This window comes from Panthera onca, chromosome F2 (genome assembly GCF_046562875.1).
Source record: "Panthera onca isolate mPanOnc1 chromosome F2, mPanOnc1 haplotype 2, whole genome shotgun sequence".
Lineage (NCBI taxonomy): Eukaryota > Metazoa > Chordata > Mammalia > Carnivora > Felidae > Panthera > Panthera onca.
This window is the reverse complement of record NC_138356.1, coordinates 33,462,770-33,475,155: the sequence shown is the minus strand read 5'-3', so window position 1 is coordinate 33,475,155 and position 12,386 is coordinate 33,462,770. Positions and strand designations below refer to the sequence as shown.

The 12,386-nt window shown below is 37.2% G+C and overlaps 1 protein-coding gene across 4 annotated transcripts in view; it reads right to left on the bottom strand.

Moving 5' to 3' along the window:
• Positions 1-12,386, bottom strand: part of LRRCC1 (leucine rich repeat and coiled-coil centrosomal protein 1) — a 46,694-nt gene that overhangs the window by 20,748 nt on the left and 13,560 nt on the right. For all 4 annotated transcript variants that reach the window (XM_078441923.2, XM_060610817.3, XM_060610818.3 and 1 more), the window contains 2 exons: positions 431-624; positions 11-158 (listed from right to left, as the gene is read on the bottom strand). In XM_078441923.2, coding sequence (XP_078298049.1) covers positions 11-158; positions 431-624 — 342 coding nt within the window. The remainder of the gene's footprint in view (positions 1-10; positions 159-430; positions 625-12,386) is intronic.

Genomic DNA, 12,386 nt, shown 5'->3' with positions numbered 1-12,386 from the left:
TATGCCATACCCGGTAAGTGGTGTCTTCTGAGCTACTATTGTCTACTTTAATGAGCTCCTTTTTCTGTTCTTCTGATTCTTCTAATGTATTACAGTTTGCTAAAGATGATCTTACACATAAGTCTTTAAAGAAAGGTTGTTTCATTTTACGATTACAACTGCAAAGAGAAAAACACAGGTAATAACTCGGAAATGTATAGTATTTATTCTACTTTACACAACTTAGGTAATGACGGTCTATCAGAGAAAGGGATCCTTTTGTATAAATGTATATAAACGTGCTGATCAAATCTGAGCCAGCAAGGCTGAAAAGTCAAATCTCTGACATTAGAAAAGTAAGAAATATCGCTCTAAGCTTTAAAGGAACAAGCCAACAGTATTAACTTGTATCTCTGCGCCTTATTCATATTTCTAAAACTAAAACAATTACCTCATAAAAGTGTTGTTTTTGTTGTGGTGCTTAATAGTCTGAATAGTTTTGGAATAGTATGGGATTTTTGATCTTCGAGGAATTCTCCTATTACATTCTTTTCTGTTTCCATATTCGCTTTCAGAAGTCACATCCGTATCTCTTTTTGGTCTGAGATCTTTCTCGGACACATTACTTATTAAAGAATCAGAAGTCTAGAATAAAAGAACCAACAAGGTTTGTTAAAGTTCAATTCAGTATAAAAGATTTAAATGTGATATTTCCTAAAACGTTATGATTTTTTACAAGGTTAAGAGTTTATAAACTAGGTATGTTTAGAATTAAAGACAGGAAATTCAGCTTCTGGTATGGACAAATAAGTTCCGACAAGGTTGATTCTCAAGACAGCAATCACAAACTCTAGGAAAAATATAAACAACAATAAACAAAAACTATTTGGATACCCTAGAAAGTGAACAAAAGCTGGCTTATTCTATAGCTGACACTTAGAAAAAATGACCAGAACAGGGTGTTTCTATTTTTATGGTTTTTTTCACTTGAGAGCTTAACACAATCAGCAGTACGTAGGGAATCTGAAGTTTCAGGTAGAAAAACCATACACCTTTGGGCCTAAAGAATCACAGGCTAGTACAGACTACAAGAAGCCAGTAAAACATAAGAAAAAATAAACTGCTGTCCAAGACAGACAAATTTATAGTTCGAGTGAAAGCAAGTTAAATGTTTCTACATCTGAAGTATCAGTCTTTGGAGGGCTGTAATAGCATCTGAAGTCTCCACAACCTAACATTCACAATGTCCAGGATAAAATCCAAAATTATTCACCATAGGAAAAACCAACAAAATATGACCTATTCTCAAGGGAAAATGCAATCAGTAGAGACCTAACTTGAGAGGACTCAAATATTTAAATAAGCAAAAAACAACAGACTATTACTTGGGTATAAAAAAAGAATGAGATATTGCCATTTATGACAACATGGATGGACCTAGGTATTTTGCTAAGTGAAGTAAGTCAGAGAAAGACAACACCATATGATTTCACCCATATGTGGAATCTAAAAATCAAAACTAACGAACAAACGTACAAAAAAATCATCAAGTGACCCATAAATACAGAGAACAAACTGGTGGTTTCCACAGTGGAGGGGACTGAGGGATGAGAGAAATGAGTGAAAGAGATGAGAAGGTAGAGGTTTCTAGTTATGGAACGAATAAATCAGCATAGGGAATACAGTCAGTGGTACTGCAGTAACATTGTATGATGACAGATGGTAGACATAATTGTGGTGAGCATATACAGAGTTGGCGAGGTCAAAGCTTATACACATAGTTACTATGTGACCTAGCAATTTCACTACTAGATACATAGCAAAAAGAAATGAAAACCTGTGTCTACGCAAAAGCTTACTCATGAATGTTCATAGCAGCATTTCTCATAAGAGTCAAAAAATGGAAATTACCCAAAATACCCAAAAAGAATGGATAAAATGTGGTATATTCACTCAATAGATTAGCTGACACACAAAAAAATGAAGTACTGATACATGCTACAAAATAGATAAAACCTGAAAACATTATACTAAGTGAAAAAATAGTCACAAAAGGCCACATATTGTATGACTCTATTTACATGAAATTTCCAAAATAGGCAAATCCAGAGAAAAATAAAATTTACCAGTGGCTGCCTAGGACTGGAGGGAAATGGTAGTGACTGCTAATGCGTACAATTGAATTGCACAGTAAGTGAATTATAACTCAATAAGGTGCTTATTAAAAACTGATTAAAGAAAAAAGATTTATCATATAAATTACAAGCATAAGAAGGCTGGAATGGCTATATTAATATCACATATAATAGACTTCGAGAAAACAATACTTCCAGAGACAAAGAGGAACATTTCATTAGGAAGACAAAGCAGTTGTAAACACGTACATGCTTAATACCAGAGCTTCAAAATATAATAAGCAAATGTTGAGAGAATTAAAGTAAGAAACAGACCAATCTACACTCTTAGATGGAGATTTCAACACCTTGCATGCAAGGGCTAGAACCAGACAACAAATAAATTTTTAAAAAATCACTATCAGCAACTGATAGAACTAGACACAAAAATCAGTAATGATACAAGTCATCTTAAAATACTATTAGTCATCCTGACTTAACAAATTTACAATACACATTCTGTTCAAGTGCACAAAGATCCACCAAGATAGACCATATGCTGGGCTATAAAATAAGTCTCAGTAAATTTAAAGAGTAAAATTATCCAGAATGTTCTCTGACAAAATGGAAGGAAATTAGAAGTTACTAGCAATAAACATGTCTAGGAACCACAAATATTTGAAAATTAAATAAGACAGTTCTAAATAATCCTTGGATGAAGGAAGAAATCACAAGAGAAATTAGAAAATACTTACAGCTAGATGATGAAAACAGATGTCTAAAAATTTGTGAAATGTAGCTAACGCAGTGTTTAAAATTTTTTATTGCTTTAAATGTTTAATTAATTTAACTAGACGACTGGTGTAAAATCAGTAATCTAAGCACATTAAGAATCTAAAAAATTGGGAGTTAAGACCGTGGAGTAGTAAGAGGACTCTGGACTTGTCCCCTAAATACAGCTAGATCAACATTAAACCATTCTGAACACCTAGGAAATCGATCTGAGGATTAATAGAACAACCTACGTAATTTAAGGGAGATAACACTGCAGGTACAGCACAGAGAGGTGAATTGAGGGAGAGAAGAGCTGTGGTGCAGCAGAGGGGAAGGAGCCATTTTCACAGAGAGGAGAAAGTCACAGGGTGAGAGAGAGCAGCATATTGAGTTTGTGCAAGAAGACACTCCCCCTGAAAGCCGCTAGAGGGGGAGTGAAAACATGAACAGGGGTCTGCACAAGAAGACTGTTCCCCAAAAGCAATGACAAAGGAAAAAGGAGAAGGTATCACTACTATCCGTTTTTATACACAGCAGTGTCTAAAGTTTCAGAGCTCAGCCTGGCTGGTGCTCTGGCAAAGAAGCAGGGTGGAACACCAGGAGCAGGCAGCAGTGTCCAAGGATCCCCTGGGTCCCCCGGGGAGAAGCAGTTCCCCTGCTTGGAGTGCATTTGGTACAGGTGATAAGCTCTCTCCTCAGGCAAAAGACCTAGTGGGTGCTATCACGCTACCACATTCACCCATATAAGAACAATGAAGTCAGCTGAGGGCAGCAAATCCTGGTGCCAGCTGTGTGTTGTGATTTACCATAAACTGAGCCACTGCCACGGCATGGTGATGCGACCATTTCCAGTGACAAGGTGGCCCTGGCCACAGGATGGTGAGATGCTCCCTCAGATCACTGTGGTTTCAAACCGTGGGGGTCTCTGAAGTGTGGGGTTCCAAAACAGAGCCTCACCTGAGACAAAACTCTGGAGAGGTGCTTCCTGGTAGGCAGACAGCTAGGACACAGACGGGAAAGGCGGGGAGCTGAGGACACAGGAGGGGAGACTGATCGTCCATCTGTGTGGGCACAAACATCCCACTCTGGAGACTAGAGAGCAGAGTGAAGCCATTTTTACCATTAGCCCACCAATAAGTATCTACCCCAGTGAGATAAACAACGCCACCAAGTGGAGAACAGAACTGTTAAACCAAGTACCGGCCACCTGTGCCTTCCAGGCACATCTCCACTAGGATTAAGTCCATTGGAGAATCAGAGAAACAGGCCACTCCCCCAGAAGAACACCAATGCCTTCCATGAGCTCAGTCTGCTGATCATAGACTGCTGCAAAATTTCAGCTCTAGGTGATCTAGCTTCGTTTGGGTTTTTTTTGTTGTTGTTCATTTGCTGTTGTTGCTTCTGTTTTTTTGTTGTTTTTTTTCTTTTATTTCTTGGATGCAGAATGAACAAAATTTATTATTATTTTTTTAATTTTTAATTTTTTTTCTCTTTTCTTTTTTCTTCAAGCTTCTCTTAAGCAGACCAAAACAAGCTTAGGCCTACCTTCCTTTATTTGATAGAAATTTAATTTAAAATTTTTATTTCATCCTGTTATTATTATTATTGTTTTTCTTCCTCTAAAATGACAAGACAGAGGAATTTACCTCAAAAGAAAGAACAGGAAGAAATGCCAGCCAGGGATTTAATCAATGTAGACATAAGTAAGGTGTCTGAACTAACTATAAGGATACTAGTTGGGTTTGAAAAAAGCATAGAAGACATCAGAGAATCCCTTTCTGCAGAGATAAAAGAACTAAAATCTTGTCAGGCCAAAATTAAAAATGCTAAAACCGAGATACAAACCCAAATGGAGGCCACAAAAACAAGGATGGAACAAGGCAGAGGAGCAAATTAGCAATACAGAAGATAAAATTATGGAAAATAATGAAGCTGAAAAGAGGGAAACAAAGGTCAGGGATCACAAAGACTTATAACACAGTGATTTATTAAAATATAACAACATTTGTATCATAAGAGTCCCAGAAGATGAAAAGAGAGAAAGAGTGGCAGAAGGTTTACATGAGCAAATTATAGCTAAAAACTTCCCTAATCTGGCGAAGGACACAGACATTAAAATCCAAAAGCACAGAGAACCTTCATTAAATTCAACAAAAGCCAGGCATTGCCAACACATGTAGTCAAATTCACAAAATCCACTGATAAGGAAAGAATCCTGCAAACAGCAAGGGAAAAAAAGTCCTTAACCTACAAGGGAAGATAGATCAGATTTGCAGCAGAACTGTCCATAGAAACTTGGCAGGTCAGAAAGGAGTGGCAAGATATATTCAATGTGCTGAATGGAAAAATATTCAGCCAAGAATACTGTATCTGGCAAGGCTGTCATTCAAAATACAAAGAGAAATAGTTTCCCAGACAAACAAGAACTAAAGGAGTTTGTGACCACTAAATCAACTGTGTAAGAAATTTTAAGGGGAATTCTTTGAGGAAAAAAAAAAGACCAAAAGCAACGAAGATTAGAAAGGACCAAAGAGCATCACCAGAACAGGTAACACAATGGCACTAAATTCATATCTTTCAATAATTACTCTGGATGTAAATGGACTACATGCTCCAATCAAAAGACAAAAGGTGCCAGAATGGATAAACAAAACAAGATCCATCTATATGCTACCTAGAAGAGACTCATTTTAGACCTAAAGACACTTGCAGATTCAAAGTGAGGGGATGGAGAACCATCTAGCATGCTAATGAATGTCAAAAGAAAGTGGGAGTAGCCCTACTTATATCAGACAAAGTAGATTTTAAAACAAAGACTGTACAAAGAGATGAAGGAGGGCATTATATCATAATTAAGAGGGCTATATTTATGACCCAACCTGAGAACACCCAAATATATAAAGCAATGAATAACAAACAGAAGGAAACTCATTGATAATAATACAATAATAGTAAGGGACTTTAACACCTCACGTAACAGCAATGAACAATTCGCTTAGGCAGAAAATCAACAAGGAAACAATGGCTTTGAATGACACACCGGACAGGATGGACTTTAACAGATATATTCAGAACATTTCTTCCTAAAGCAACAGAATACACATTCCTTTCGAGTGCACATGGAACATTCTCCAGAATAGATCACATACTGGGTCACGAATCAGCCCTCAACAAGTACAAAAAGATCAAGATCGTACCATGCCTATTTCTGGAATATAATGCTATGAAACTTGAAGTCAACCACAAGAAAAAATTTGGAAATCCCTCAAATACATGGATGTTAAAGAACATCCTACTAAAGAATGAATGGGTTAACCAGAAAATTAAAGAAATAAAAAAATACATGGAAGCAAATGAAAATAAAAAGATGGACTGTCCAAAACCTTTGGGATGCAGCAAAGGAAGTCCTAAGAGGGAATTATATTGCAAATCAGGCCTACCTCAAGAAGCAAGAAAGGTCCCAAACCTAACCTTAAACCTAAAGGAGCTAGAAATGGAACAGCAAATGCAGCCTAAAGCCAGCAGAAGGGAAATAATAAAGATTAGAGGAGAAATAAATGATACAGAAACAAACAAACAGCAACAAAAACAGTAGAGCAGATCAACGAAACTAAGAGTTGGTTCTTTGAAAGGATTAATGACATTGATAAAACCCTAGCCAGACTTACCAAAAAGAAGAGAGAAAGGATCCAAATAGATAAAATCATGAATGGAAGAGATCACAACCAACACCACAGAAATACAATTATAAGAGAATACTATGAAAAATTATATGCCAAAAAACTGTGCAATCTGGAAAAAATTTCCTGCAAAACAGAAACAGGAAGAAATAGAAAATTTGAACAGACCCATAACCAGCAAAGAAATTGAATCAGTAATCAAAAATCTCCCAACAGGGTGCCTATGGGCATCTGACTCTTGATTTCGGCTCATGTCATGATCTCACGGTTCATGAGTTTGAGCCTCCCCGTCAAGTTCTGCATGGACAGTGTGGAGACTGCTTGGAATTCTGTCTCTCCCTCTCTCCACCCCTCCCCTATTCTCTCTCCCTCCCTCTCTCCCTCAAAATAAATAACATTAAAAAAAAAAAAAATCTTCCAACAAACAAGAATCCTGGGCCACATGGCTTCTCAGGCATATTATACCAGACATTTAAAGAAGAGCTAATACCTATTCTCAAACTGTTCCAAGAAATAGAAATAGAAGGAAAACTTCCAAACTCATTCTACATAGCCAGCATTACCTTGATTCCAAAACCTGACAAAGACCCCACGAAAAGGAGAATTACAGGCCAATATCCCTGATGAGCTTGGATGCAAAAATTCTCAACAAGATACTAGCAAATCAAATTCAACAGTACATTAAAAGAATTATTCACCATGATCAAGTAGGGTTTACTCCTAGGCTGTGGGGCTGGTTCAACATATGTAAATCAATCAATGTGATACACCACATTAATAAAAGAAAGGCTAAGAACCATATGATTCTGTCAACAGATGCAGGAAAAGTATTTGACAAAATACAGCCACCATTGTTAATAAAAACCATGAACAAAGTAGGGAGAGATGGAACATACCTCAATATCATAAAGACCATATACAAAAGACCCACAGCTAATATCATCCTCAATGGGGAAAAACTGAGAGCCTTTTCCATACAATCAGGAATAAGACAAGGATGTTCACTCTTCGGCACGTGACTGATTCAACTGGTTAAGGGACCAACTCTTGATTTCAGCTCAGGTCATGATCTCATGATTTGTGGGACTGAACCCTGCATGTGCTGACAGAATGGGGCCTACTTGGGATTCTTTCTTTCCCTCTCTTTGCCTCTCACACTCTCTCTCAAATTAATAAATAAAATTTTTTAAAAAAGTCCATTTTCACCATTACTAGTTAACATAGTACGGGAAGTCTTAGCCTCAGTAATCAGACAACAAAAAGAAATAAAAGACATCCAAACTGGTAATGAAGAAGTCAAACTTCCATTATTTAAAGGTGACATAATACTCAATGCAGAAAACCCGAAACCCTACTAAAAAGTGCTAGAACTAATACATTAATTCAGCAAAGTCAAAGGATATAAAATCAACATGCAGAAATCTATTGCATTTCTATATACCAATAACGAACAGCAGAAAAAGAAATCAAGAAATTGATCCCATGTGCAATTACACCAAAAACAGGAAGATACCTAGGAATAAGCCTAACTAAAGAGGTAAAAGATCTACACTCTGAAAACTATAAAACACTTATGAAAGAAATAGAAGAGAACATAAAGAAATGGAAAAGCATTCCATGCTCATGAGTTGGAAGAACAAACATTGTTAAAATATCTGTACTACCCAAAGCAATCTACCCACTTAATGCAATCCCTATCAAAATACCACCAGCATTCTTCACAGAGCTAGAACAACCCTAAAATTTGTATGGAACCACAAAAGACCCCAAATAACCAAAGCAATCCTGAAAAAGAAAAACAAAACTAAAGGGGTCACAATTCCAGATTTCAAGCTATATTACAAAGCTGTAGTGATGAAGGCAGTATGGTATTGGCACAAGAAGAGACAGACAGATCAATGCAACAGAATAGAAAACCCAGAAATAGATCCAGAACTATAAGGTCAACTCATCCTTGACGAAGCAGGAAAGAACATCCAATGGAAAAAAGTCTCTTCAACAAATGGTGTTGGGATAACTGGATGGCTACATGCAGAAGAATGAAACTGGACCACTTTCCTTTTTTTCGTTTTTTAATGTTTACTTCCGAAGAGACAGCAAGCAGGGGAGTGGCAGACAGAACCACAAGCAGCCTCCGCACTGTCACTGCAAAGCCCAATACAAGGCTTGAACTCAAAAACCATGAGATCATAACCTGAGCCAAAATCAAGAGTCAGACGTCTAACCAACTGAGCCACCCAGGTGCCCATGGACCACTTTCTTACACCATACACATAAATAAGACCTAAATGTGATGAAAGACCTAAATGTGAGACAGGAAACCATTAAAATCCTAGAGGAGAACACAGGCAGCAACCTCTTTCACCTCGGCTACGGCAGCTTCTTAGCAGACACATCGCCGAAGGCAAGGGAAAGGAAAGCAAACGTCAACTATTGGGACTTAATCAAGATAAGCTTCTGCACGGCAAAGGAAACAATCAACAAAACTAAAAGGCATTCTACAGAATGCGAGAAGGTATCTGTGAAAGACAAATCTAATAAGGGGTTAGTATCCAAAATCTGTAAAAAACTTACAAACAACACCCAAATGCAACACCCAAAAACAAATAACCTAGTAAGAAATGGGCAGAAGACATGAATAGACAATTTTCCAAAGACATCCAGGTGGCTAACAGACACATGAAAAGATGCTCAACGTCATTCATCATCAGGGAAATACAAATCAAAACCACAGTGAGATACCACCTCACACCTGTCAGCATGGCTAACGTTAACAACTCAGGCAACAATAGACGTTGGCGAGGATGTGGAGAAAGAGGATCTCTTTTGCATTGCTGGTGGGAATGCAAACCAGTGCAGCCACTCTGGAAAACAGTATAGAGGTTCCTCAAAAAATTAAAAATAGAACTACCCTATGACCCAGCAATTGCACTACTAGGCATTTATCCAAGGGATACAGGTGCGCTGTTTTGAAGGGACACATGCACCCCCATGTTTATAGCAGCACTATCAACAATAGCCAAAGTATGGAAAGAGCCCAAATGTCCATCGATGGATGAATGGATAAAGAAGATGTGGTATATATATACAATGGAGTATTACTTGGCAATCAAAAAGAATGGCATCTTGCCATTTGCAACTACGTGGATACAACTAGAGGGTACTATGCTAAGTGACATTAGTCAGAGAAAGACAAAAATCATATGACTTAACTCATATAAGGGCTTTAAGACACAGAACAGATGAATATAAGGGAAGGGAAGCAAAAATAATATAAAAACAGGGAGGGGAACAAAGCATAAGAGACTCTTAAATATGGAGAACAGAGAGTTGCTGGAAGGGGGATGGGCTAAATGGGTAAGGGGCATTAAGGAATCTACTCCTGAAATCACCGTTGCACTATACACTAACTAATTGGGATGTAAATTAAAAAATTAAAAATTAAAAAAAGAAACATCAGGTATTGGGGGGATGCAGAGAAAGGGGAGCTCTCTTATACTGTTGGTGGGAATGCAAACTGGTGCGGCCACGCTGAAGAACAGTATGAAGGTTCCTCAAGAAACTAAAAATAGAACTACTCTACAATCCAGCAATGGGACTATTAGGTATTTACCCAAAGGACACACACACACGACTCGGATATTTATAGCAGCATTATCAACAATAGCCAAACTATGGAGAGAGCCCAAATGTCTACCGACTGATGAATAAAGAGGTGGTATATATATATTCAATGCAATATTACTCAGACATCAAAATGAATGAAATCTTGCCATTTGCAACAAGGTGGCTGGAGTTAGAATGTATTATGCTAAGCAAAATAAGTCAATCAGAGAAAAGATGAATACCATATGATCTCACTCATTTGTGGAATTAAAGAAACAAAACATGAACATATGGAAGGGGGAGAGAAGGGAGGGAAATAAACCACAAGAGAGTCTTAATGACAGAGAACAAACTACGGGTTGACAGAGGGAGGTGGGTGGGAGAGGGCCTAGATGGGTCATGGGTACTAATAAGGGAACTTGTGATGAGCACTGAGTGTTGTATGCAGGTGATGAATCACTGAATTCTATTCATGAAACCAATACTGCACTACGTTAATTAACCAAAATTTAAGTTAAAAAAAAAAAGGGAAAAAAGAGCTGAAAAATGAAGGGTATACTCAAAAGTAAATAGAAGAAATAAAAAAATGTAGGAATCAATAATACAGAAAACAGAAAGCAGATAAAATTAACAAAACTGGGGCACCTGGGTGGCTCAGTTGGTTGAGTGTCTCTTGATTTCAGCTCTGATCTCATGGTTCGCAGGATCAAGCCCAGCATCGGGCTCTGGGCTGACAGCGCTGAGCCTGCTTGGGATACTCTGTCTCTCTCTCTCTCTGCCCCTTCCCTGCTCGCTCTCTCTCTCTCTGTCAAATAAATAAAGAAAAACTAACAAAACTGATTTTTGTAAAGAAAAACAAAGCCCTTGGTAAACTGACCAAGACCAAGAAAAAAAAAATACATGAAATAAGAGAGAGAGAGAGGGAGAGAGAGAGAAGACACAAATCCTCATGCTACAATTAAAGTAAAAAGAAATATTCCTCATGAGCAAATATGTAAAACCCTCATAAAACATTGATTAGAAACTAAATCCAAGAATATACAAAAGGATCCTATATCATAATTAAATGAGGTTTAAAAAATGCAATGTTTGTTTAACACTTGGAAATTAATCAATGTAATTTACACTATTATGTGAGTAAAAAAGAAAACCATAAGATCAGAAAAAGCATTTGACAAAAAAATATCAACAACATCAGAAAACTCAGCAAATTTGGGACAGAAGTAAACTCCTTAAGTTGATAAAAAGGCAATTATGAAAAACATAAGACTAACATCATACTGAATTGTGAAATATTGAAGGCTCTCCTAAGATGAGAAACAAGACGAAAGTGCCCACTCTCACTATTTATCATCAGTATCGCAATGGAGATCCTAGCTCTTGCAACAAAGCAAAAAGGAATAGCATAAAGATCAGAGAAGAAAGAAAACTGTCTCCATATGATCATTTATGTAGAAAATCACCAGGAATATAAAAACAAGTACTAGAACTAATAAGTAAATTTACCAAGGTCACAGGACCCAAGCGCTATATGTGTGTGTGTATATATGTATATATGTGTATATATATATATATATATACACATATATATATATATATATATATACACATAAATTATATTTCACAAATAAGCAGCAATCATGGGATCTGAAACCACAAAAACTGTTTGATTTGTGATACTGTAAAACATAAAACATTTAGGAATAAATTTAATAAAAGATATGCAAAACTTGTATACTAAAACTACTGCTGAGAGCAATGAAAAAGATCTAAATAATAGAAAGACATATATAGAATGATTTCAAAGTTATGCTGAGTGTGGGGTGCCTGGGTGGCTCAGTGGGTTAAACGATCGACTTCAGGTCATGATCTCACCATTCTTGAGTTCAAGCCCCATGTTGGGCTCTGTGCTGACAGCTCAGAGGCTGGAGCATGCTTCAGATTCTGTGTCTCCCTCTCTCTTTGCCCCTTCCCTGCTTGTGCTCTGTCTCAGTCTCTCTCTCTCAAAAATAAACATTAAGAAAAAAAAAAAAGTTATGCTGAGTGAAAGAGACCTTACACAAAAGAGTATATATACTGTATGACTGCATTTATATTAGGTTCTGGAAGAAGCATTCAATAATCTATGATGAAAAAGTGAGAAAAGTGATTGCCTTGGGGGATCAGAAGACAGTGAGAAAGGGTAATGCTGAGCACGGTAATGTTTATCTTCTTAGAAGTTTGGGTAACAGAT